Below are 27,502 nucleotides of genomic sequence, written 5' to 3'. Positions count from 1 at the left end.
AGGACCCCACCGAGCCCCGTTTCTCCAATGGAGTGTTTGAACCCGATCTTCTCCCACGCGCCTTCTGCAGGCGGCCCCGGCCCCGGGCCTCCCAGTACCGTGGGCGCCCCTGGCCACATGCCAGACGCACGGTCTGCCAGAGATCATATACTGGGTCTGCTCCGCCTCCGCCAAGGAGCTCTCAGAAGGCGGGCCGTGAGCCCCAGGACCCCCACAGCTATGGGCGCTGCCGTCGGCGCCAGGCCAGAGGCCTGCTCCGTCTCACGGCCTGAAACAGGCCAGAGCAGAGGCCAGCTTGCTCAGCGATGTTGGGCACATCTCTGCTCCTCCACTGGCCTCGTTTACCTATCTGTATTGGGGCCACGAACCCGAGTTTCTTTTCCCTTAATTCCACCACCTGGGCTCCCCCGGAGACCGTCTTCCTGCCTCTCACCCCTCCAGGCCGTGACAGGGCCGGACCCAGGGGCTCACCGAACCTAGAACGAACAAATAACTAAAGTTCGGAGCAAAATAAAATGAGAGTTCCATGTTTCAGTCTCTGCTTGACTGTGCCCATTCTGACCTGCCAGTCTGAGCCCGGCCCCTAATAATACTTTCCCTTTATCCATTCACCTTATCCCTCACGTAAGTCCCTCTGACCGTCTAACTCCATCCGCTGTAGCGCCTCCGCACTAACTAAATCCATGCAGTAGCTGCACCTTTCGTGGGTGGTTTGGTGGTGGTGGACCGACCCCACCCCCAAAGCGGCCCTTCTCCAGCCGGTGTGGTAGGACTGAGATTCGCTGGGACTTGATGCACCACGTGCGAGACTGCGTACATCCAGAGGTGGACCGTGAATTTCAAGTTGAACCTCGTTCTTCGAAGAGAGGAAAGTAAGAGAGACAAAGAGCGGAGTGCCGAGCCCAAGAACGTGGGGTTCGGAGGAAAGGAGATGCTTAGAACGCGGGAAGCCAATGGTGGAGAAGCACACTGGGTTGAAGGAGGATGGAAGCTAGGAATCGAACGGAGGGAGGGGATTGGACGCTGGGATTCGGAGGAGGCGGGGATAGAACTCGGGACGTGAAGGGGGCGGGGATAGAGGGCCTAGGGCTTGGAAGGGGACGGGTATAAAACCAGGGACGGAATACCCGGCTAAGCACGCGCGAGGCAGAAATCGGGGCTCATGGCTGTTGGCTAGTCGGAGGCGGGTAGGAGCTCCGGAAAACGGTCGACAGAGTCGTGGACTCGTCGCACTGGGATTGGACATATGCAGGCGGGAGGCTGTTCGGCGCTCTAATCGAGTGTGTGCTCGGGCTTGGTCTCCAGCATCCGATCGGCTGCCCCCTGACTCAGCGTGGTAAGCACGGGACAGAAGGGGCCGGAACCCCTGCGGGGGTGGGAGGCTTATGCCTTGGGCTGGCCGTGCGGGCCTCTCCATCACTTGCCCTCGTCGCTCGCCTGGGCACACAGCCTCAGCATCCTGCCTGCAGAGGCATGCGCAGTAGGGTGCTCCTCACCCACCCCCCTCCAGCCCGGGGCGGGGTGCGGGGGAAGGGGACGCTGGGCCACCCGAGAGCGGCTGAATTTATAGACAGATTCCCCCCACCCCCCCGCATTGGAATGGGAAGCGGAAATCGGGTGGACAGTGCCAACGTCCGGCAGGTGTTCACTTCAAATGGGTCTGGCACCGATGTTTTTCTCGAGACCCTGCAACTGACCCTGGACCGATTCCCTACCTCCACCCCGGAATCTTGAAAATCTTTTATTGGGGCGGGCGGGCCTATCTCCGCACCACGTTCTCAGCAGAGCCGCAAAAGGGGTTAACGCGAGTTGTCCCTCCTGCTTCTCTGTGCGTTCAGAGGTTCCCCACTGACGTCCACTCCAGCACTGGAGTCTCGCGGCAGAACATGAAAGACCCCTCCAGGTGTTAGGGAAGGATGAGCTGGAGTCCTATATATCATCTGGGTCTGCAGGAGGAGGGGCCTGGGGACCTGGAGAATGACCCTTTATCTCACTCCCCGGGCTCTAGCGTGAAATGGCTGAAGCGCACCAGGCCATGGGCTTCCGATCCTCACTGACCTTGGACGGGGCTGAAGTGGAGCTCAGTGCCCCGGTGTTGCAGGAGATCTACCTCTCTGGACTGCGCTCTTGGAAAAGGCATCTCTTCCGTTTCTGGGTGAGGAGAGCCGAGGTTTGGTTTCCTTCCGGGAACCCAGTTACTTACCTGCTTCCGGGATGCCTGAGGCCCACCTCCGCCAACTTTTAGGATGCTATCACCCTCTTATGAGAATTTGGATTTCCACCTTCAGGGCCCCTTTAGGCCATTTCCAGGTTCCCTGTGGCTCACTTCTGGGATCTTGGATCTCACCGGAACCCTGTTCACCTCCTGGACGCCCCCCTAACCACACCCCAAACACAACTTCCCATTTCTAGAGCTCAGTGCCCCCTTCCCTCATGGTGCACCTCTCATCTTTCCCTTTGATCCTCAGGTTCTGAACTAGGAGCTCCCCATTTCAGAACCCCATGACCCAATCAAGATCTTGGGTAGCCCATATCCCAATCCTGAAGGTGCCCCCTTTCCCATATAGCCCTTGCCCACTAGGTCTGAGAGCCCCCTCCTTGCCCCTGCTTCTGAACACCCAGCAGTCCTCTCCAGTACATGGTGCACCCTCCCTATGGTTCCAAGATACAAACCCCAAATGTCTATATCCTGTAGTTCTCCATCAGTGCAAACCCTTCTGCCCCAGCTCCAGAAAAGCCCAGCTGCTGCTCCTTGCCCTTGCTCTGGAATGCCCATGCCCACCATCTAACCAGAATCCATGTCTGTCCTAGACCCCTGGTTCTAGAACTCTGGCACTGTGTACATACAGAATCTCCCTTATGGTCACCTTGAACACCTGTCAGGTCAGCCAGGACTGAGTTGGAAACCTGCCTTTGCCACTTACAGCTGGGTGGCCTTGGGCAAGTGCTCTCTGAGCCTCAGTTTCCCCACCTGTAAAACAGGGGTGATGACAGCACCTCCCACACAGGGCAGTCACAAGGATTAAATGAATTCTTACATGTAAGCACTGAGCAAAGCACTTGGCCTGTGGCAAGTGCCAAGTGTTAGCTTTTGATAATACTGTTCTTCATTCACTCATCAAAAAACTATGGAGCATTTGTCATGGGCCTGGCACTGGGGCGCTGGGGACACTGCAGGGAGCAAAACAGACAGCATCCTGTCCTCGTGGAGCTCTCGATCTAGTTGGAGGAGAAGGCAATAAATGTAGAGTATGCCAGGAGGTGACACGTGCTATGGAGAACAGGACCACGGGGCGGGAAGAGGGACCATGGGGTGTTGTAATTAAATAAAGGGGGTGGCCTAGGACCAGGAGGACCTCCTATGGCAGAGATCTAGGAGGACCTCCTACAGCAGAGATATTTGAGCAGGCTGGATTGCACCTCTGCAGCCATACTGGTGGTTAACATAGAGATGTACCTTTTCCAGTGAATAAATAACCACTACTTCCAACCCCAGAAAAACCTCTTCAGCCCCACCCCTAGGAGCCCCTGGGCCTCAGGCCAATTCAGCAACTAAAGTGTTAATGTGACCATTAACATGTGGTTAAATATATAAACACACATACACATAAATATATATATTTTAATTAAGATATAATTACACTCAGAAAAATGCACATATATTTTTTTTTACTGCACATATTTTTAAAGCATGCAGTCCTTGAATTTTTAAAACACTTGTGCAACCAAACTCCCCACCAAGACAGCATTGCCACCATTCTAGAATGTTCCTTTGAGCTCCTCTCCAGTCGGCACCCCCGACTCAAGGCAACCAGTGTTCTGATTTCTATGTTTATAGATGGCTTTTGACTGATAATTGTGAAGTATTTTGATCATCACCCTTGCATTTGAGTCAAGACCTGAAGCCCTTTGCAGAGTCAGGTGTCCCCAATACTCATGGACCCCACCAGACCCTCACATTAGTAACTGCTAATTGTAATATGATCGCTCTTTCCCTTATATCACTAGCTGCCTCTCTCCCTGTCACTTGTTGTGCTATATCCTTCGTCTTCTATTCTGGGGCCCCAGGAGCCACCCTGAAGCTGTACTTCCTAGAACTTGGTCCCAGGGCTAGGGCTGTGCCCTCAGCAACCCCACATCTGCAAGTTGACAGATGTACCACTGAGCCTCAGTTTCTTCATCTATAAAATGGGATCCTTGATAGTCCCTGCCTTGAGGGATTGTTCTGAGCATTAGTTGTCCTAGCAGAAGGCATGACTCACAGAAGTGACTGCTCCAGCATCACCATTCTTATGATCCTGGCTGTGTCACATAGGTGCTGTGTGACCTCTGATATGTCATTGACTTCTCTGAGCTTCTGCTTCTTCATTTCTAGAATCACATTAGGTAGTATTTAGGGTGTCCTAGGCTCTATTACTAACCATGCCATTTAAATCTATTACTCAGTCCAGTCCACGTTCTTCTTAGTAGACCTATTCTTAGTCCCATTTTATAGATGATGGTAACAGAGGCCGTGAGAAGTGCTTTCATTTTCCCAAGGTCACACAGCTGCTAAGATGTAGAACTAGAGGCGATGCTAGAATTAGCAGTCTGGCTCTGGAGCCCATGTTCATGTCCACTATCGTGAGCTTCTTTTCCAGAATGTGGTCCCCAGGACCTATGCCCTGAGGTGGTTGTGAATTATGTGCAGTGGGGTCAGTTGGGCCAAGCATGTACATAGGGCCTCCTTTCCAGGGTTGTTGGGAGGATTTAAAACATTCATCCTTGTAAATGGCACCTGGCATGTAGTAAGCACTGTGAAATGTTAGTTATCTGTATCACACTTCCCTGGGAGTCTGGTTAGTAACCCAGCACTTTCTTCATGTTTATTCCATAGCCAGGTAGTTCTAGAAGGCCTACTGAGCTCCAGACCTGCATATGAGGGATCATTTTGCCTGAGCACCTCCTCCTCCAGCGAGCCCTCCCTGACTCCCTCACGCTGAGCAACCTGCCACCACAGGCTCCTGTGTGCCTTGTCCTATTGCTATGAGTACTCGCTTCATTCTGAACCGACCTCCCCGAGGGCAGGACCCAGATCTGTTTGTTCCTACTCAGTCTTGAGCAGCCAGCTCAGGGATCAGTACACACTGAGTGCTCAATCAATGTCTAAAACGGTGCTTAGGGGAGGGGTACCTGATTGAATGGATGACCTTTCCTCCCCACAGAACGACTTTTTCACGGGTGTGTTCCCCGCCAGCCCCCTCAGCTGGGTCTTCCTCTTCAGTACAATCCAGCTCGCCTGGTTCCTCCAGCTGGACCCTTCCCTAGGACTGATGGAGAAGATCAAAGAGCTGCTGCCAGACTGGTGGGCTCCCCCGCTTCAGCTCAGAGCCTCCCTAATCCCTATCCCTCCACCCAGGAAGTTTCTCTGTCAGTGCAGTGCATGTGCTACATACAGAAAAGTAACCTCTGAGGCTTACTTTGGGTCAGATTAATATAAGTACAGTGTCAGTAGAAAGGCGGTAATTTCCTTCCATCTCTCTGCCTATTTTCCTTCCTGGCTGCTTCTTGCTAAGAGGGATGGTGACAAACCAGAAAATGTACAGATTCGGCTATATATTATATTCAGTCCAGTTGGGGATGGGGGGGCTGGTTTACTAAATGGGGGTGGTTGTATTATTCTTGTCATTTTTGGGAAAGATCTGGACACTAGGTTTGGGTGAAGTGACAGGTTCTAAAAGGGCAGACCCAGAATCAGAAATATACATTTCCAGAAAAGTTCGATTTACCCAGTCTACAGAGGGGAAGTGACTCTCGCCAAGTCCTCCAGGTGGGAGTGTCTATCTGATTGCAACTTTGCAAGCACATTGATTTACTTTAGCTTTAGACCATCATTTCTTAAACTTGAGTTTGTATTGGAAACCACCTGGAAGGCTTGTTAAAACCCTGATTGCTGGGCCCTACCCCCAAGAGATTCTGTTGGTAAGTCAGGGTGGGGCCCCGGAGTTTGCATCCAACTGGCTGGCAGGTGGTGCTGATGCTCCTAGTCCAAGGGCCGCACTTTGAGAACCACTGCGAACCACTGCGTTGGAGTGTAATTTTATATCTGGGAGGGGACAGTGTCCCTCCAATAGAAATACCAGCTCCCACTTACTAAGCACCTGCCGATTTCCATGGGAAATGATTTTAGAAGCTTGGTGTCCCCCATAATCCTGGGGGAGGGACACCAAAAGAGGATCGACACCTATTTTACAAATGAGGAAACAATTTCTCTGACTTTAATTCTACAAGATATTCTCCCAACAGCCTAAAGACTGGGGTCAGAGAATATTAGGAAGGGCAGGGGCTTGGTGTGGGACTGGAGAGGGGGCAGTTCTGAGGCCGGGACACCCAGGCCCACCCTCTTTCCCCCAGGGGTGGACAGCACCACAGGCTTCGGGGGGTCATTGCCGCAGCACTGTTTGCCTCCTGTCTGTGGGGAGCCCTGATCTTCACACTTCACCTGGCCCTGAGGCTGCTTCTGTCTTACCACGGCTGGCTCCTTGAACCCCACGGAGCCCTGTCCTCACCCACTAAGACCTGGCTGGTATGTAAGGAGCAGAGAGCTCTGCTAGGCCCTCCAGGGACCCACTTCTCTGTCCCCCTTTCCCTGGGTCCCTGTGGTCCTCTGGGTCCCTATCCCCCTCTGTCTGGTCTTTGTCCCCCTGTCTCTGGGTCTCCCCGTCTCATTCTCCCCAGGGAGGAGTTTAATGACCCACTGATTCCCGTTTCCCTCCAGGCCCTGGTCCGCATCTTCTCCGGCCGCCACCCAATGCTCTTCAGTTACCAGCGCTCCCTGCCTTGCCAGCCCGTGCCCTCCGTTCGGGACACCGTGCGCAAGGTGGGCCTGGGACCTGGGATGGGCGGGGGGCTGCCGGGGCGGGCGGGGGGCGTGACCCACCCTCTGCCGCTCCTTGTCCCTTCAGTACCTGGAGTCCGTCCGTCCCGTCCTTTCCGACGAGGACTTCGACTGGACGGCCGCCCTAGCGCAGGAATTCCTGAGGCTGCAGGCGTCGCTGCTGCAGTGGTACCTGCGGCTCAAGTTCTGGTTGGCTTCCAATTACGTGAGTCCACCACCCTGAAGGCAGAGGTTCTGAGCCCGCCCTCCTACCCGTGCAAGTTCTGCCCCCTAGCCCCCCCAGTACGCTCCCGCAATCCCCAGGCCCTGCGGAGATGGGAACCCCACCCCAGACCAGTGGAGGTTCCGAGCCCCGCCCTGCCCAACATTCTGAGCCCCTCCCCCACGCTCGAATAGTTTAAATCCAGCCCAAGACCCTCCAATATTCTGAGCGCCTCAACACTGTCCAATATTATGAGCCCTGTCCATCCTGGGCCAACACTTTGAGCTCTACACCCCATGCTCTGACTTTCTGAGCCCAATAATCTACGCTCCACCTCCAGGAGCCACCCACAGCCCCGAGCTCCGTCCCCAGCCCACCAGTATTTAAACCGGACTTCCAGGACCCATCCAATGTTTCAGCTCCTCCCCTGGCCGGCCAGCCAGCGGTCTGAGCCCCGCCCCCAGAAGAGTTCTTGCTTTTCCCCCGTTCTGCGCAAGGACGCCTTCCCCACATGGGCTTCTGTTCTGAGTTCAGGAGCCAGGCCCTTGATGACACCGAGTTGGGCTCGTTGGGAAACAGGCACACAGAGAGCCAGTGATTCACCCCAAACGGAGCGTACGGGCCCCCATCCGTAGGAAGCCTTAAATAGCCACAGGCAGCGTGCGGTGAGGGGAAGGGAGTGATGAAGAGACGCTAGGACTGGTGTAAGCGCGGTGAGGGGTGGGGCCGTCCGAGGAAGCGGCAGCTGGATGGGAGGATCAGGGTTCCAGGAGGAGAAAGTATTGGGGCTGAGCCTTGAAAACTGGAGAAAATCTGAACCTCTTCGGTTGATAGGAAGGAATGGCCTGAGCACAGGCGAGGAAGCAGGAAAGCTGCAGGGCAGGGGCTTGGGACGAGGAGAGCTTTCCTGTGGCAGCAACGAAGGAATTGAAGGGTGGTGGTCATGAGAGGTGATGGGGGGGTGGTGGCTCCAGCTGGGGACCCTGGACTTTTTCCTGGGGGCTGCTGGGAGCCATGGGAGGGGCAGGGGCAGCTCTGGGGTGGAGAGGAGAGGCAGACTGGAGGGGAGGCACTGGACGCTAGGTGCTGGAGAGGAGGCTGGGGTGAGGGTCCAGGGGGAGAGGATGAGGCCTGGCGGGGGGCTGTGGGGCAGAGGGGACCAGGAGGGCGGGGCTGGGAACTGCCAGACTGGCAGGGGGAGGGAGACGGCAAGGATCGCCCCCATGGGTCTCACCTGGTGACTAGAGGGACTGTGGGGCTCTTCCCCAGATGGGAAAAGGGAAGCAGTTTTGGGGTGAAGACACTGAGCTCCGTGGAGGCAGGTGTGACACTGAGGGGCCTGGGGAGGTGCCCTAGGGCAGCCTGAGACCTGGGCTGTGACAGCAAACAGGGCCCTCAGTTGTAGAAGGAAACTGCAACATCGGACTTGAATGAGAATATCCATAGTGAGAATACTGAGAAGAGAAGAGGGTCTGTCCCAGAGCCCCGAGTGACAGCAACATGGAAGGGTCAGCCAGACAAGCTCAGAGGAAGGAACTGAGCCGTGTCTGGAGAGAGAAGAGGGAAGCCAGGCCTTAGTTCTAAAATTGTGCTTTCCTTCATGCTCTCGGACCAGGTTTTGCTCTTTACCAAAAAAAAAATACACACACAACTTGTGTGCGTCTCATTGTCCCTGTGAGGCGCTGCCAGTTACAACATGCCCCATGATCATGGGCATAGCAAAGAAAAAAGAATGAGACCATCTAACGCCTGACACAGTGCTTTCCTGTCACTTAGACTTTTACTATAGGTCGGGCCTCATGATGGAGCTCCATATTTGTCAATTTCCTACTTGATTTGTGACCGCCAAATCAGTAGCATGGTACGGTCACGGTCACCTGTGGACATGCACAGAGCAGCAAAACATTTGAGTTGCCTACTCTGTGATATAGAGGAAAGGAAAACATCTAGCAGACATTCAAGTCCCCTTTAATTCTCATCCGTCCCACCATCTCTAGGAGAGACATTACATAGAGCCTTTTCTGAGTGTATTTATCCATATATTTACACCTGGGGATATATAATTTTTAATTATGTAATAAGATAGTTCTATATTAAATAACACACATGTAATGTTATACTTATATGTAATATAGTAACTTAACATATAATGTATAAAAACATAACATTGAAATATATGTGATTTTTATTGTGATAAAATAGACATACAATTTATCATCTTAACAATTTTTAAGTGTACGATTCAGTGGTACTAAGTACATTCACAATGTTGTGAATCACTACTGGGTATTTCTAGAACTTGTTTCATCACTCCAAATGGACACGCTGCACCCATTAGGCAAAGCGTCCCCATTGCCACTTCCCTGAAGCCCCAGGGAGCCTATTTTCCATCCTCCTTTCTGTCTCTATGAATTTGCCTGTTTTTGATTTTTTCATGTAAGTGGACTCATACACTCTTTGTCCTTTTGTGTCTGACGCATTTCCCTTAGCATAATGTTTTCAGGGTTCATCCGTGTTGTGGCCTGTGTCAGAGCTTCATTCCTTTCTGTATTAATATTTATTGTATGGATAGACCACAGTTCGGCTGTCCACTCATCTGTTGAGAGACACCTGGGTTCTGGAGTATTTTTTTAATTCTCAGGTGGGATTACTTCCTGTACCTTGTATGCCTAGGCTTTATCACACTGCTGCACGTCTTGGTGCTCATTCTGTGTGGCTAATATGTACCTTGTTCTTTTTAATTGCTGCATAGTATTCCACAGCGTGAGTGTAGCTCAGCTGAGCTAACCGATCCCCTATCAATGAAATGGACTTGTAGGTTGTTATTTATTGTTCAGGATGGCCTCCTTCATTGAGCTCTGCCCTCCCTGTTTGACACAGCAAAGTCTGGGCGGAGGGAAATCACCCCTCAACTGCCTCTACCCCCACCCCCACATACACCATAGTGCCAACCACCCCAGCTATGTCTCTCTGGTCCACTCCCAGGTCAGTGACTGGTGGGAAGAATTTGTGTACCTGCGCTCCCGGAACTCGCTGATGGTGAACAGCAACTATTATATGATGGTGAGAAGGAAAGAAGGGGGCTAGAACTCGGGAGGGGTGAAGTTCATGGCCCTGGGTTTAGGGTTGGGGTGTCAGGGTAGAATGTGGGGTTCGGGGTCAGTGACCTAACTCACAGTCTGGAAATCATCTTTCCACCTCTGTTGGGGTCAGGACCAGTGTTTGGGGTCAGTGCCTCCATCAGGGGCAAACCTGACCTCAGGTGTTTTGCTCTCTCCTTGGCTGACCCCAGGACTTCCTGTACGTCACGCCCACCCCGGTGCAGGCTGCTCGTGCGGGGAATGCAGTACACGCCCTCCTCCTGTACCGCCACCGCCTGAACCGCCAGGAGATCCTGCCGGTAAGAGGGCCGCCTTCCTGGGCTGGGGACAGAGGCCGTGTTCCTGTGGCCGTGAAGCCCTCTGGGTCCTAGGAGGCAGTTCATAAGCCCCTGGTTTCCTGCAGACCTTGCTGATGGGAATGCGGCCCTTGTGCTCTGCCCAGTATGAGAAGATATTTAACACTACGCGCATTCCCGGGGTCCAAAAAGGTGAGACCTCTTTCCCCTCCTCACTGACAAAGGCAGAATTGTGAAGTGGCTCAGAGCATGTTCTCCAGAGCCAGCCTGCCTGGGCTCAGATCCCAGCTCCATCACTCCCAAGCTGTGTGACTTTGGGAAAGTTATTGCCCTCTCTGAGCCTCAGTTTTCTTATCTCTAAAATGGGATAATAAAGATGCACAGGGTGCTGAGGATTAAATGAGTGTTTAGAACAGTGCAAGCCACCTAGGAAGTACCTAACAAATAGCCCTTATTCTTACTGTAATGCATCCGGCCTTCCTGCCCTCCATACTTCTGCCCACACCTCCCACTCCACCACCAGACCACATCCGCCACCTCCGTGACAGCCGACACGTGGCCGTCTTCCACCGGGGCCGATTCTTCCGTGTGGGGACACACACCCAAAGTGGCCTGCTTTCCCCGAGGGCCCTGGAGCAGCAGTTCCAGCGAATCCTGGATGACCCCTCGCCTGCCTCCCCGCAGGAGGAGCACCTGGCGGCCCTGACCGCTGCGCCCAGGTGAGGCTGGGAGGTCAGGGGGCCTCGGGCCAGGCAGCGAGCTGAGGTTGTGGGTAGGCAGGGTTGAGGGCTGGGTGGAGGCTGGTCAGAGTGGAAGGCCAGGCTGGGCTCAGGCATGCCACCTGACAGGGACATGTGGGCCCAAGTGCGGAGGTCCCTGAAGACCCAGGCGGAGGACGCCCTGGAGGCTGTGGAAGGGGCAGCTTTCTTTGTGTCACTGGACTCTGAACCGGCAGGGCTCACCAGGGAGGACCCTGCAGCTTCCCTGGATGCCTACGCCCACACCCTGCTGGCTGGCAGGGGCCATGACCGGTGAGTCGGCCCCGGGACTCGGACCCCACCCCAGCCTGTGGCCCAGGACCCCCTGTCCACACCTAGGTCTCTGGCCACTAAACAAGCAGACTCTTGACCCCAGATGTGGGGTGTCTTCAGATCCAGAGGCCCCTTTGATGTGAGGACCCCAGACCCAGTGCCTTGAGACCTGACCCAGATAACCCCTAGGCCCAGGACTCCAGACCCTGGAACCTCACTTCTGAAGACCACCAAACCCAGGTCTGGACCTTTAGGCCCAGAGAACCCCCGAAGAGCCAGAACCCCAAGCCTGGGGACCTCAGACTCAGAACCCCGGAATCCTCAATGGTTAGACACCCCAAACCCAGGGCCCCAGACCTGGGACCCTCATACCTACAGGTCCTCAGACAACTTTCTAGAGGCCTACCAGGTATCACTCTGATTTCTGAGGCCCCCGAGGGAGTCCCCCTAACCTCCCAGCACCCCATAAGCTTTGGACTTTCTCGGCACATTCTCACAAACCACCCCGACTCTCCAAATCTTGGACATGTCTCAGAGACCATCCAGAAGCACTTGCTGGAGACCTCCACCCTTTTACAGATCCCCACACTGCCCCCGACTCCCAGAAAAATCTCACCCTGATTGCCCCACAAGCCCCACGCTGAGCACCGAGTCCCCTCCTGGCCCCTGCTCTTCAGTGACCGCTCTGAACTCCCCCTGCAGCTGGTTTGACAAATCCTTCACTCTGATCGTCTTCTCCAATGGGAAGCTGGGCCTCAGCGTGGAGCACTCGTGGGCCGACTGCCCCATCTCAGGACACATGTGGGAGGTAGTGCATCCAGCCCACCCCCTGCCCTGGGGACCCCCACCCCCATTTCCAAAGTCTTTTCCAGGGCCCTAGAGTCAGAGTAAAAATGGAAGCTCAGAGAGAGGCAGAGACGGGACCAGGGTCACCAGCAAAGAAGGGAGTCTGGGATTATGACCTTACTTTAAGGAATGGGCAGGTGGGACTCAGTGAAGGGTAGAGATTTGCCCAAGGTCGCAGAGCCAGGAGGTGTTGCAGAGTGAGAACATGCGTCCAGAATGCTTTGAGACCGGAAGGGGAGGCCTTTCAACCACATCACACTGAATCAGAATCTTCCAGGCCTGGCTGTGGAGTGACCTCGGGCAACTTACTCCCCTCCTCTGAGTCTCAGCCTCCCTCTTCATCAAGTGAAAGGGTCGGATTTTCTTTTAGCTTTAACATCCCACCCAGTCCTGAGAACCTCAGCACTACTATTTTCTCTGCCATTTAGTCCCTAAATCATAGGGGGTGGTGTTTACACCCCATCAGGTCCCCATGAGGGATTGGCTGGGGACCAAGGTGGGGATCAGGCATGTATAAGGGCAAGGGAGCCCCCTTCCAGATCATGGGCGGACGTGGGGGGGTCTTGGGAGCACCAGGACAGCTGTTGGTGGCTCTTTATTCTGAGCACAGGGTCAGCAAGCCCCAGTGAGAATCAGTGTCAGGCCTGCTCTTGATGAACTTGAACTTGAGGACTCACCTATGACCATCAGAGATTTCTGTGTCTTGCAAACTGGTTCCCCAGAAGGGACTTAGGAAAAGAGGTCCCAGGTTAGATGGCCCTCGGACCAGAGGGTGACAGCCCTGCTTGCACACAGTTCACGCTGGCCACAGAATGCTTCCAGCTGGGCTACTCGGCAGATGGCCACTGCAAGGGCCATCCTGACCCCTCGCTGCCCCAGCCCCAGCGGCTGCACTGGGACCTGCCAGACAAGGTGAGGCTGGGTTTCCAGGTCCTCCAAGTCCCCAGCTTCCTGGCTTTGCCTCTAAACTCACCTCCACCCCCAATCTCAATTTCAAAGTCAACCCCATCCTGCCCCCAAATCTAACCCTATCTGCACCACTGATCCCATCCTCAACCCCACCCCATCTCGCTCCCAGCTTCAATCCAGTCCTACCCGAACTCATACCCCGACCCCACCCTGAACTTATATCCATCCCAACGCCATCACCATACCTAAATTCAGTCCTACCTCCAACACGGATCCCATCTGAAACCTCCCCCATCCCCCACTCCAGTTCATTTCTCGTGCCTGACCCCATTCCCAACACTGACCCTACCCCAGCTGTAACCCCAGCCATGCCTTCTTCCCTCCTCCTCTGGCAGATCCATCTGTCCATCACTCTAGCCTTGAGAGGAGCCAAGACCTTGTCTGGAAACATCGACTGCCACGTCTTCCCCTTCTCCCACTTTGGCAAGAGCTTCATCAAACACCGCCACCTCTCTTCAGACAGCTTCATCCAGATGGCTTTGCAGCTGGCCCACTTCCGGGTCAGTTGGGTTCCCTGACCTCAGTCCCCTCTCAGGACCTCAGTTTCCCTGGGCCCCCAAGACTCGCCTAATCAACCCCTTTAATGACTCTTCTTGGTCACTGACATTATGGGTCGGCCATCTTGATTTCTCTCTTCCAACCGTGCCTTCTTGGGCAGGAGGAGGCTGGAGGTCCGGACAGAGGTGGGTCACGTCTGTGAAGGCTTGCTGAGCCCAGCTGATCGGCTCCTTTCCTCCTTGTCCCCCAGGACGGGGGTCAATTCTGCGTGACTTACGAGTCGACCACGACTCGCTTGTTCCTGGAAGGCCGGACGGAGATGGTGCGATCTTGCACGAGGGAGGCCTGCAACTTTGTGAGAGCCATGGAGGACAAAGAGAAGACAGTGGGTGTGGGCCTCGTTGGAGGCTTTGGTCATGTCCACATACTCATACATTTGCAAACATTTATGGGCCAGGCCTGTGTTGGACCTTAGAGACAGTGGAGGAACCAGGCCTGGTCTCTGACGGAAGGAGCTCATGGATGGGGGAGACAGATCGTTCAGCATAGTGCAATACATGCTTTAATGGGGCTCACACAGGGCACTCGGGGAACGCCTGAGAAGGAGCCCTGGTTCCACAGTATAGCTTTCTGATTACTTAACCTCTGCGTGACCTTGTGACTTCCATTTGCACGATTCCTCATGTCCCCCTGTAACCTCTCTGCTCAGAACCCCCCAGGTACGTTTGTTTCCTTCCCCCTCTACCTACTATGGTTCAAAGGGAGGAGTTTGGGCCCCAGATTCAGACACACCTGGGAATCTACCTAAGTTGGCCTTGCTGTGTGACCCTGGGCAAGTGACTTCCCCTCTCTGAGCCTGTTTCCCCTCTGAAAAATAGAGTTGATGTGCGTCACAGCGATGCTGCAAGCTGGGTTGAGGACAGGCCCCAGCAGTAAACCCACTTCTTGTCTTTCCATGACCTGTGCCTTCCCCGGGGACCCCAGGATCCACAGTGCCTCAACCTGTTCCGCGTGGCCGTGGATAAGCACCAGGCTCTGCTGAAGGCAGCGATGAGCGGACAGGGCGTCGACCGCCACCTCTTTGCGCTCTACGTGGTGTCCCATTTCCTCCACCTGCACTCGCCTTTCCTGGACCAGGTTGGGGATAGAGAGGGTTAGCGAAGGAAGGGGGGAGGCACCTGGGGGCAAGGCGGGTGATGTTGGAGAAAGGAGGTATCAGCAGAGGACATTTGGGGAGACCGTGCAAGAGAGAAAGCGAGAGAGCGCGGAAGTAAAAAGCGCAGAGAAGGGCTGAGGGGCGTGGTCACAGCGAGAACGCGGGGAGGGGCGGGGTTAGGGGCGGGGTCGGACAGGAGGAGGGAGGTGGGCGCCGTCGGGGAGGAGACTGACCTGGAAGGGCGAAAGGGGCGGAGGTCTGGAAAGAAGGGCGGGTTTGGGGAGAAGGGGAGAGGGGTGTGGTCGTAAAAGAAGAGGCCGTGGGCGGGGCTGCAGATTTAGGGGAGACAGTCATGGCAGGAGGCCAGGAAGGGCCAGGGCTGCAGGGAGTGGGGTTGAGCCGAGGGGGCGGGGACCTGCGGGTCTGTGGATCTTGACCGCACGCGTGGCCGCCTCCTGTACTTCAGGTTCACTCGGAGCAGTGGCTGCTGGCCACCAGCCAGATCCCTGTTCAGCAAATCCACCTGTTCGATGTGCACAATTACCCCGACTACGTTTCCTCCGGTGGTGGATTTGGGCCTGTGAGTGGAACCAAGCCCAACCCCAGCTCCTTGCATCCTGGGCCTTGAGGGAGGAGAGGGCTGGGGGTTTGCACTGCTGGGGGGAGTGGGCGAGGCAGGATGGGGTGGCTATTCTGTTCCCCTTACTCTGCCCCTCTCCAGGCCGATGACCATGGTTACGGGGTTTCTTACATCTTCATGGGGGAGGAAATGATCACCTTCCACATCTCCAGCAAAAAATCAAGCACAAAAACGGTGAGACAAACTTGAACACACACCCTCGCCTCCTCTTCTCCTGCAGCCCAGGAGTCTAGACTCCCAGCTCCCTGCTGCCCCATCATCCAGGAGTCCCGGCCCCCCGCCACCTCCTCCCTCAGACCCAGGAGTCAGAGACCGCGGCCCTATTGTTTCTCAGCCCCCAGGAGCCCCTCTCCCAGCTTCCCCTAGATGTGACACACCTCTCCTTCCAGGACTCCCACCGGCTGGGGCAGCACATCGAGGATGCGCTGTTGGACGTGGCCTCCCTGTTCCAGGAGGGGCGGCATCTTAGGCGGCCGTGCAGAGCGTTAGGGGAGGAGGACTCGGGGCACAGGTGTAGCTCTCTCCCCTGCCACAGTAGGAGCTCTAAGGCACCAACGACATCTGCCAACTTTTGACCCCTTTCAGTGGGGAGCTGGTCTCCCCAGGAAGTAGGGGGAGGGTCTCCGTGGCAGGGCTAGTATGGGTCAGAGGCAACCTGTTTGGGTTTGGAAACCCCACATCTGGCCCAATAAAGAGGTGTGAGCTGGGTGTGTGGCGTCCGCTGTGCTCTTGGGCTGAACAGGGGTGGGAGAGGTGAGGATCAGGGTAGAGGAGAGAAAAGTTCCCATCCACCCCCAGGCCCAATTCCCAGTTACCATTGTAACTTCAGCTGCAACCCCCAACACCTGCCCGGTTTACTGCATCCCTAGTTCCAGTCACACCAAACCCCATCCAAGGTCAGTCCCAGTCAGACAACCCCACAAACTCTCAGTAGCCCCGTTCCTGCTGCCCCAACACCAGCTGCCCACCCCAATCTTAAAGATCGCCACCAGTTCCTACTACACTGAACGGTCACCCACAGTTTGAACCATGTGACCAATACAAAAACATCCACCCCCCGCAAAACTCCCAACGCCCACCATAATCCAAACATAAACTCGACCCATCCTTAGGACTCAAACGCCACACTCCTTGACTACACCCCCAGCTCATCCCCACTACCACTAACCTCCCATCAACTCAACTGCAGTCATGTCAACACCAGCCCTAGGAAACCACACCAAAGCCCCAATCATCTGACACACCACAGCCGTGATTCCCAGACTCCAGGACCCAAGCCCTGTTGCTTCCACCAACTCAAGTCTAACCCCAGCCCAACAACAGCATCAAAATCCCAAACACCTTAACTTCAGCCCAACCTCCACTCCCAACCCACCAAGTCAAGTGGTTTCAAAAATTGTCCACAAGTACGCCGGCACCCCTCCCTCCAAAAGGTGGAACTTATTTCCCGTCCCCTTGAATGTGGACTGGACTTAATGACTTTCTTTCTAACTAAAAGAATATAGTAGAAACCAAAATAAAATAATAAAAAATAAAAATAAAATTAATAATAAAATAAAAATAATTTAAAAAAATAAAAGAATATAGTAGAAGTGACGAGGAGTAGAAGTGACGTTCTGGTTTCCTTCTTGCTCGCTCTCTGAGTCACTCACTCTGGGGGTAGCCAGCCCCAATGTCCTGAGGACACTCAAGCCACCTGTGGAAGGCCCACCTGGTGAAGAGCTGAGGCCTACCGCCAACAGCCAGCGAGGAAGATGCGAGACAACCGTGGTGAAAGCACATGGTCCACCTCCAGTCAAGTCCTGTGTGGCTGCAGCCTAGCTGATGTCTTGACAGTCACCTCATGGGGGACCTTGAGCCAGACTCCTGACTCACAGAGTTCCTGATTTTCAGAGACTGAGATAATGTTTTAAGATTTTGTGTTTTGTGTTTGGGGTTTTTTTTTTATGCAACAATAGAAAATTAATACAAACTCCAAACACCTCAGCCTCAACCCCATAATTCCTAACCTCGTTCCATTTTCAAATCCCATTGCCAAATCCATCCTTGTGGTAGACAGAGCCTGAGGTGACCCCCAACAGTTTCCACGCCTGTTGGTGATCATACCTTTGTGTAACCCCCTGGAGAGTAGGCTGGATTGGTGGTTTGCTTCCAACCACCAGAACATGGCAAAGGTAAGGACATGTCACTCCCTTAAGTAGACTCCATTTTAGCAGATCAGAGTCAGAGAGATTCTTCCTGCGGGCCTGCGGCCATGGTGAGAAAGCCTCTTTAGCAGGGAACTGTGGGGGACCTGTAGGGTTTGAGGCCCACCTCCAGCCAACAGCCAGGAAAGCTCTGGGGCCCTCACTCACACAGCCAAGAAAATGAATCCCACCAACGGTCTGAAGGAGCTTGGAAGTGGCTCTTTCTGCAGCAGAGCCTCTGATGAAACCGCAGCCCTGGACAACAGGGGGATTGCAGTCTGGGAAAACCCTGAAATAGAATCGAAATAAATTCCCCCTGGACCTTTGACCTATAGAAATTGTGAGATAACCAATGTGTGTTTCAAGCACCTAAATTTGGGGTAATTTGTCATGCGGTGATAAAAAACACACAATGCCCTGCTTCACCTCTACCAAAACTACCTCTTTCTGTGAGAGAATAAAATTCTATTGTCTAAGCCACCCTGTTTGTGGTATTTTGTAATGGCAGCTGTGATATAATCAATTATAAGAAATACATATTTGGTCATGCATATGGCCAAATATGTATTTCCCAGGTATATTTGGTCTTCATCCACAGTTCCTGAAAACACTGCAGTCTTAAAGGTGAAACAGGTGTTTTGTCATGTTAATGAGAGATTTTTGGACCCCCCAACCAAGGGTGGGGGCTGGAGACTGACTGAGCCAATGGCCAATAATTAAGTCAATCATGACTATGCAATGAAGCGCTCACAAACCCCTTGAGAAGAGCTCGCTTTCTCTCTCTTCTCTCCATTACCTGCTCTGCCCAGTCGGGTCCTGCTTCTTGGTCGGGGAGAGCTTCCGTGCTTGGGGAACCAGTCCGCCTCCACGTGCCATCGAGCCGGGCCCCAAGCTCCCAAGGATAGAAGCTCCTTTATTTGGGGCCTTGCCCTGCGTCTCTCTTCATCTGGCTGTTACCTTGTCTCCTTTATTAAACTGGTAAATATGTTTTCCTGAGCTCTGTGAGCCGCTCTAGCAAATTAATCAGACCTAAGGGGGAGGTCGTGGGAACCTCCAGTCTGTAGCCAGTAGGTCAGAAGCACAGGGAACTAACTGCCTGGGGCTTGCGACCGGTGTCTTGAGTGGGGAGTGTAGGGCAGTCCCTGTGGGACGGAGCCGTTAACCTGGTGGGCCTGGTGCTGTCTCCTGGCAGATAGCATGAGAATTGAGTTCTCAGACACCCTGCTGGTGTTTAATAATTGCTTGGTATCAGTATGTGTTGGAAGACCCCCTCCCATATGCTTACACACATTGGGATTGGGTCCAGGTACCCGAATGAAGTTATACTAGTAGGACTGCTGGGTATATAATATTGTTACTGTTATACATATATGTAGGGAAAAAAATACACCATTGCATTTGGTGTCAGAGATGTGGCATTGAGGTTTCGGGCTCATCATATTCTACTTTTGTATATGCTCCAAAATTCTTTAACAAAGAGCTAAATGAGTAAAAATACTGCTCAGCTGTCTTCCTTTTTCTTCTTTCAGTTAATTATAAGGAACTCCTCCCAACTCCAGCCCTGCCCAACATAGTTATAAGTGTCAGCTGAGGGACAGGTGTTGGGTCAACAGTGTCCAGCCCACCTACTTATGCAGCTTATTTGTGTTCTCTGGCCCTGCTTATGCCTGATTCCAGAGAGATCCATCTTCTGATGGATCACTGTTGGATCCACCCACCCTAAAATACTTGGAAGTTCCGACAAAATGAACTCATGATAGGTCAGGCTGGCTGCATATCATGTGAAGCCCTGTGTTCTGATGTTCCATTTCTATCAGGGCTCAGTAGCACATCAGGATTAATCATAAATTAATAAAGGGAAATCACACTAATGTGGAGTTGGGAGGCTAGCAGGGGGAGCTAGCTTTTGGTAGCCTAGCAGTAGTAGGGAGCTTTCCCTCCTACAGCTCTTCAACTGCAGGAAGGGAGGGATCTTGCAAATTCCTAATACCGGGCAGGGGGCAGGAAGGGTTTCCTCGTGCCCTGGCAACAGCTCAGCCAATGAGAGAGTGTCAAACTCAGCCAATGAGAAGCCATGGTTCTTGGACCTTCCAGTTTACTCCAATGGACTTTTTGTTTTCAAAAGCCCCGCCCAACTGCTCCCTTTCCTCTATAAAGGAGCTTTCCTGGAGGCCTCTGGTTTGGTATAGCTTGTTTGTGCTGAGTAGCAATTGTCTGCTATTCTCAGATGAACCCACATTTGTTGGCAAAGTAATCGACAGTTTTATTTTGAAGGGAAACACTATTTGGTAATCAGAGGTTGAAGACCCAGAGAAAACCCCAGACAGCGCTGAGGCTGGTGGGCAAACAGGTGCTGGTAGCCACAGAGCCAATTGAGCTCACTGCTTCCTTGCTGACTCCAGAGTTTGAGGGTAAATTTTCTCCTGGATTTCACACCCGTTTTCTGCATGTTTGAGCTCCGCAGGCTTTATTCAGGATCTGTTTTAAGGTTTTGTCCTTTCTGAGAGTACTCGTTTGGCCTTTGGTCCGTACCCTTTTGGAACTAGGTTGTTCCTATGGAAGCCCCGCTGTTTAGGAATTTTTTTTTCCTCTAGCAAAAACCTTCTAAGCAGTCAGATCCCAATCATCAGAATGCTTTGACGAAGCCCCCTTCACCGCCTCCTTCAGGGACCCCAGTGTGTTTTATGTTTAAAAACTAGTCCCTCCTCATGTGCATTTCTAACTAAATGGTCTGACCTGATTTCTCAGATTTCTACCAGTTTGTCCACATGCTTGTTGGTGAGGGCCAGCCAGTACAAGCACTGGATGAAACTAGCTCAATGGAGCCACCTGAAAGGGATTTAGATAAACAGACCCCTAACTTTGGGCAAAATGCTAGAACACTCGCTGGAAATCTCCACTGAGCAAAATTACTGTAGCTTTTCCAAAGCCTGTGGATTGGAATAAAATTCAGGCTTTCACACAAAGCCTGATGAATCTGTTCATCACTATTGTGACTGACTTCAGACTGTTTTCAAAGAACATTCCTTTCTTCCTTGAGACGTTGAATCCACCTAGGTAGTGCTTAACTCTATGCATGTTCATTCATTGGCTGACCAAGCATCTTTCTCATTTAGTTAAAAGAAGCAGAATGAAACGGGAAACGATGTTCCACTCCAGACTGAGTTAATTTGGCAAACCAGCTCGCTTGCATCCTAGACCTAAAAGGAAGACAACCCACATAATGGGGAAACATGCATGTCATAGATCTGATAAAAAGTTAATATCCAGAATTCTTGCCACTCAACAAGGAAAAACAACCCCATTAAAAAATGGGCCAAAGACTTGAATAGACATTTCTCCAGAGAAGATATACAAACGGCCAATAAGCACATGAAAAGATGTCCCTGGCGGTTGCTAGGAGCTGGGAGGAGGGAGGAATGGGGAATGAGGAGGTTTTGTTTAATGAGAACAAAGTTTCTGTTTGGGATAATGAAAAGTTCTGGAAATAGATAGTGGTGATGGTTAACAGTGCACTCAACACTGTGAGTGTAATTAATGCCACTGAATTGTACCCTTAAAAATGGTTAAAATGATACATTTTCTGTTATGCATATGTTGTACAATCCTAAAGCCCAACCATTCCGTTGGCTCATGGAATTGAGTTGGGCTCACTGGTCTTGCAGTGGTCACTGGCGTGGCTGCGTGGAGCTGGAGGGTCAGCTGGGACATGAATGGCCAGGACTCTGTCTCTCCATGGTGTCTCCTCAAGAGGTCTCCGCAACAGGGCAGCCTGGCTTGTTGTGGTTGCCTGAGGCTCCCCAGAGTAGAAAAATGGAGCTGCCAGGCCTCCCTCAGCTTAGATGTGGACCCAGCAGAGCATCCTTCCACCACATTCTACTGGTTAAAGCAAGTCAGAAGGTCAGATTGAAGGGGAGTGGCCTATACAGGGTGTGTCTGCTGGGGTTTACGGCTCACTGGACCTCTAATGAGACAGATTACCCCAGAAGCTAAGTTTATGTGTCTGTAGGCAGCTGCTCCTGGGGGTGAGCCCTGGTTTGCAGGAAGGAATGGCTACCCTAGAGAGGTGCTTCAGCCTTTTGATTCTGAGAGTTTTTCCTGGAGGTGTAGTCCAGAGTCCACTCCTCGGACCCTTCCTGACATTGTCTATGTGTTTTGAAAGTGGGCAGTCTGTTTGCAGCCAGCGTCTGAATGGGGGACAGTCTTGTGGAACTGAGCCCTTAACTTGTGGGGTCTGGGCTAAAACTGGACGGTTAGCATCAAAATTGAATTGAATTATTGGACACACCTGGTTGATGTTGGAGAATCAGAGAATTAGTTGGTGTGGAAAAAAACCATGTATTCGATGTCAAGGAATTAAAAAAGTTCAAACCCCAAAATAATATTTTGAATGACTTCACTATTCTTGGTCACTTTGTGGAAACATATGGGCCAATTATTATTTTTATTATATGAAATTTTTGTGTTTATTATCTTTCTAATCTTACAGAGCCACACCAATTAGTATTACCTTATACTTTATTTTTTCAGAACATTTTCATTGATTTTTAAAAATTGAAATATAGTTGATATACCATATTATATTGGTTACAGATGTACCTTATATATATATATATTTTTATTAAGAGTATTCATATATACTCTTATGAATGTTTCACATGAAAAACAATGTGGTTACTACATTCACCCATATTATCAAGTCCCCACCCATAGCCCAATGCAGTCACTGTCCATCAGTGTAGTAAGATGCCACAGATCCACTATTTGCCCTCTCTGTTTTATACTGTCTTCCCCGTGAACCCCCACACCATATATATTAAACATAATACCCCTCAATCCCCTTCTCCCTCTGTCCCCACCCGCCCTCCCACACCCCTCCCTTTTGGTAACCACTAGTCCCTTCTTGGAGTCTGTGAGTCTGCTGCTGTTTTGTTCCTTCAGTTTTGCTTTATTGTTATACTCCACAAATGAGGGAAAACATTTAGCACTTGTCTCTCTCCACCTGGCTTATTTCACTGAGCATAATACCCTCTAGCTCCATCCATGTTGCTGCAAATGGTAGGATTCGTTTCTTTCTTATGGCTGAATAGTATTCCACTGTGTGTATGTACCACCTCTTCTTTATCCATTCATCTACTGATGGACACTTAGGTTGCTTCCATATTTTGGCTATTGTAAATAGTGCTGTGATAAACAGGGGTGCATCTGTCTTTTTGAATCTGAGAAGTTGTATTCTTTGGGTAAATTCCTAGGAGTGAAATTCCCAGGTCAAATGGTATTTCTATTTTTAGTTTTTTGAGGAACCTCCATATTGCTTTCCACAATGGTTGAACTAGCTTACACTCCCACCAGCAGTGTAGGAGGGTTCCCCTTTCTCTGCATCCTCGCCAGCATTTGTTGTTCTTAGTCTTTTTGATGCTGGCCAACATAACTGGTATGAGGTGATATCTCATTGTGGTTTTAATTTGCATTTCCCCGGTGATTAGTGATGTGGAGCATCTTTTCATGTGTCTGTTGGCCATCTGAATTTCTTCTTTGGAGAATTGTCTCTTCATATCCTCTGCCCATTTTTTAATAGGGTTATTCGCTTTTTGGGTGTTGAGGCGTGTAAGTTTTTTATATATTTTGGATGTTAACCCCGTGTCGGATATGTCGTTTACAAATATATTCTCCCATACTGTAGGGTGCCTTTTTGTTCTGTTGATAGTGTCTTGATGTACCTTATATTTTAACATTGGCTTTAGACCCATTTTATTATTATTCTATAGGAAAAAAAAGTCTTTGCTTCTCTCATCTATTTCTTCAGAAGACCTTTAGAATAATCGGGTCAAATCCTTTAAAATATAATCTCATCGGGATTTTGATTGAATTTGCATTAAAACCACAAAGGAATTTGGATAGAATTAATGTCAGGGCAACATTCAGACTAGGTACCCAAGAAAACAGTCTTTCGTGTATTCAAGTAGTTAAAAAAATATATCTGGATCTTGGGGCTACAGAATTGGATCACTTATAGTCTCTGTCCTTGGCGGGCACCATCATTATGTGTGCCGGTTATTACGCTATTATCTCTTGGCTTCAAATTCACTCCCCTGTGTGGGGCTTTGTGAATCTGGGACTGTGCAAGCCGCACTGTTTGGCTTTGCCAAACGGCTGTGTTAGGTTCTGCCAATAGGGGGCAGCAAAGGGACTGTCCAAGCCTGGAGGAAGCAAAAGGGACCTTGCTCCTTGCTGTTGGCTCTCTCCCTATTTCCTGTCAGTTTCTTGTTCCCATCAGCTTCATCCAGAACAACCTCACCCCAGCTGAGGCAATTCCTTCCTGTAGCAGCTGCTAAATCCAGTTTGCAGGTTTTCCGAATCTTGTACCACTGCCCCCAGAGGTGCCAGCACCGTGTCACCAGCGCATTTCCCAGGAAGGTCGCTGGTGGTCCTCTAAGTTAAGATGCACCTGCGTCAGCTGAGCACTGCCCCCTCCTCATTGCGTTTCATCCCCAGTGGGCCCCTTATCCAGATGTTTAATTTCAGTAATTCTAACCTCAATCCTTTGTTTTTCCTGCCCGAGGGTGGTGGATGGTAGCTGCTTCCTGTAGTTACAGTTACCATGATATTGTAGGGTTCTCTTTTGCCTTTCTAGTTACCTAGTTACCAATTCTTTACACCTAAGTAACATTTATTTATATGAAATCAACCCTGTGATTTCTGTCTCCTGAATATACCTTGACTGATACTGATATTTGTAATGAGAAGCAGGTTCTCAAAGATGGGTCTTGGGAGATGTAGTTTAGTTGGTTTTTAGGGTTTGAACCTAGTAATGAGTTCCTTGCTGATAAGAAACGGGATGCTCATAATCCATAGTATGCAGTGGCATCATGGTTAATCATATATTATTACCCATGTTGGCTTTGCTGAAGTTCCAAAAGTATCGAGTGGCTTGAGGGATCGTATGACTGGCGGTTGATCATTATGGTGCTGACACTGGCCACAAGGAGAGTGGTGTTCATTAGAATCTCAGGTCTTTAAGTTCAGTTCTAGTCAAGCTCAGAGAACCAGAGAGCTTCTAGCAAAGCCCTACAAGAATGCTGTATTTCTTGCAAATGCAGGGCCCACATTGATGAAAGTCCAACATGAACAGTAACCGTGAGGGCTGCAGAATTACCTGCTAAGTTAAATTTAAAGCCTCAAAAAGTGTCTGATATGTAGATTTGGGGAGGACTGGGACCCCGAGTCTCACACTGGGGACATTTAAGTGAAAGCAAAGTATGAGAATCTTGCACTTTCTCTATCTCACTTTGCCACACTGGCTACCAACTCATTTCTCCACTGCCCTTTGCAGCAAGACGCATGAAAAGAGTGGTCTGTACCCATCATCTCTAAATCTTTGCCTCCCATTCTCGTGAATACAGGTTTCCCCCACTATCTGAACGTTCACTTTGTATCACTTTGCTCCTAGGAAAGACCCACACCAATACCTATTTGCGCTAATGGAAAGAAATTGGAAGAGAATCTTTGCTTTTGCCAAATTGTAATTGCTTCTTTTGGCTTATTAAGGGGTTCACAGGAACGCTCTGCTTTTGGATAGTGGGGGAGGCCCCTTCCAGGCTTTTCCCACCACTACTCCATTGAAATTACTCTGGTTGCTCAGTCCTACGAGTTTCTCTGTCTTCTGTGCAAGCACTGACTGCCCCTTCCCCACTGGCAGCTTCTTCACTGGCTCCCAGGACATGACCTTGGGTTTTCTTCCTACCTCCCGGGGGTGTTACCCCTTTACAGCCTCCCCTGTGAGTCCACTTACCCCACTTGTCCACTTCTGAACATGGGAGTGCTCCGGGTCTGAGTTTTTGTTATCTGTCTTTCTGCTTTGAAAAATATACTCATTCTTTCAGTGGTCTCATTCAGTGTCATGGTTTTAGCTACTGCCTCTGTCAGTCGTTACCGTATCTACCTACCCAGACCCTACATCTTCCCTTAACTCAAGACTCAGCTGCCTACTCGGTATCCTTTTTTGGATTTCTAATAAGCGTCTCAAACCTAACGTTCCTTTGCCAGTTCTGAGCTTGTTTGACATCTGATCCATTTCTTTACCTTTTCCATGATCTGCCCTGTATCAAGGGGGTGACCCTAATGGCTCTGTTCCCCAGCCCTCCACGTCACCCAGCTTCTGCTGGGTTCAACCTATGGGGGGCACTGGCAGGAGAATGATGTGGTGGGGAGATGACAGGGTACTTATTCCACTCCCCCGCTGTTTCAGGGTGCTTCTCTCCAAGCGGCTGCAGCTCTTCCTAGACCCAGTTGCCATGGTTTTTGCTTCCATTAGGTGACCTTAGTCCCCAGACTCATGACGTCATCACCACCTCCTCCGTACGTCCTGCCAGCCTAGGGTGGTTGTGGCTTCCTGCTGATGCTGGTCTCTGGTTTCCATTACCATCCTCTATGGCTCCTCAGGTTTTCCGTCACCAATGCAACCAATCCCCTACATCAAATTCTGTTTCAAACGTTCATTGTTGCTATTTGTTGGCTGGGTCTTGGTTGGTGGCTGCTGTTGTCCTTGGGGCCAAGAGTGGCCTCAGGAAACAGATCCCCAAGCTGGGATTTTGGGATTAGGTTGCCCACCTGTTTGAGCTTTGATGAAATGATGGTATTTTTGCAGGTAGAAAATGGAATTGCAATTATCCCTAGAACACACCATCTCTGGGAGGAATGTAGAAGGGGCTTGGGGTAGACCGATGTGTTGCAATGCTGGTTCTTTCACTCCTTAACTATGTATCTTTATGTAAATAATTTATGCTCTTGGACCTATTTCATCCTCTCTATCTTAATCAGTAGGGGCTTTGATAACAAAATACCATAAGCCAGGGAGCTTGAACAACACACATTTATTTCTCATGGTTCTGGAAGCTGGGAAGTCCAAGGTCAAAGTGCTGGCAGATTTGGTGTCTGGTGAGTCTGCTTCCTGGCTTTTGGTTCATTGGCTTCTTGCAGTATCCTCACATGTGGGGAGAGAGAAATTGAGATTGTGTCTCAAAAGGGCACAGACCCCATTGTGGTAGCTCCACCCTCAAGACCTCATCTAGGCCTAATTAGCATCCCATGCCCTGTCTCCAAATGCCATCACACTGGGGATTAGGAATTCCACATATGGATTTTTGGGGGACTCAAATATACAAGGCACTTGGCAAAATGAGAATGAGGATGCAACCGCTAAGGGTTTTTAGACCTCCTAGTCCCCATCGTGTTGTGGATAGAAATGAACCCATGTTAACCTTTAGTCTGCTAGCTTTGAATCTATAAATCAACTGGGGAGCAATAACATCTTTATAATAATATCTTATAAACATAAATATGGTATAACTCCATTTATTAAGGTTTTTAACATCTCAATAATGTTTTAAAGTTTTTTGTAGAGATCATGACATCTCTTTAGACTCCTAGAGTTATGCTACTTACAATTGGTACCTTCAGAATTTTTTCATTTTCTGTTTATGACTGGCATACCAAAATTGACTTTTTTATGTGCACCTTTTATTTAGCTTTCTTGCTAACCTCACTGATTTTTAATAATTTACAGATTCTATTGAGTTCTCTGTGGTTCTCTCTGTGGACAATTATGTCATCCAGGAATCATGATAGTTCTCCTCCTTCCCTATCTTTACACTCTTTATTTTCTTACCTTATTGCAACCATGTTAAAAAATAGGGGTTAC

General features: G+C 50.9%; 1 protein-coding gene across 2 annotated transcripts; it reads left to right on the top strand.

Annotated features, from left to right (window-relative positions):
- Positions 1–758: 758 nt before the first annotated feature.
- Positions 759–16,324, top strand: CPT1C (carnitine palmitoyltransferase 1C). Of its 2 annotated transcripts, none has more exons than XM_057492980.1 (19): positions 759–1,336; positions 2,009–2,155; positions 5,205–5,344; positions 6,394–6,565; positions 6,758–6,859; positions 6,945–7,082; positions 10,065–10,142; positions 10,372–10,479; positions 10,584–10,668; positions 11,000–11,195; positions 11,325–11,507; positions 12,210–12,315; positions 13,149–13,265; positions 13,658–13,822; positions 14,071–14,205; positions 14,805–14,957; positions 15,443–15,556; positions 15,698–15,790; positions 16,006–16,324. In XM_057492980.1, the coding sequence occupies exons 2-19, from the start codon at positions 2,015–2,017 to the stop codon at positions 16,189–16,191; spliced, it is 2,412 nt and encodes an 803-aa protein (XP_057348963.1). In that variant the 5' UTR covers positions 759–1,336; positions 2,009–2,014; the 3' UTR covers positions 16,192–16,324. The 2 variants fall into 2 exon arrangements, with proteins under 2 accessions (XP_057348963.1, XP_036741425.2); XM_036885530.2 differs by having other exon boundaries at positions 761–1,337; positions 2,002–2,155.
- Positions 16,325–27,502: the final 11,178 nt, after the last annotated feature.

This window comes from Manis pentadactyla, chromosome 15 (assembly GCF_030020395.1).
Source record: "Manis pentadactyla isolate mManPen7 chromosome 15, mManPen7.hap1, whole genome shotgun sequence".
Classification (NCBI taxonomy): Eukaryota; Metazoa; Chordata; class Mammalia; order Pholidota; family Manidae; genus Manis; species Manis pentadactyla.
Note: the sequence above shows the minus strand (reverse complement) of the source record. Positions and strands in the feature narration are given on the sequence as shown.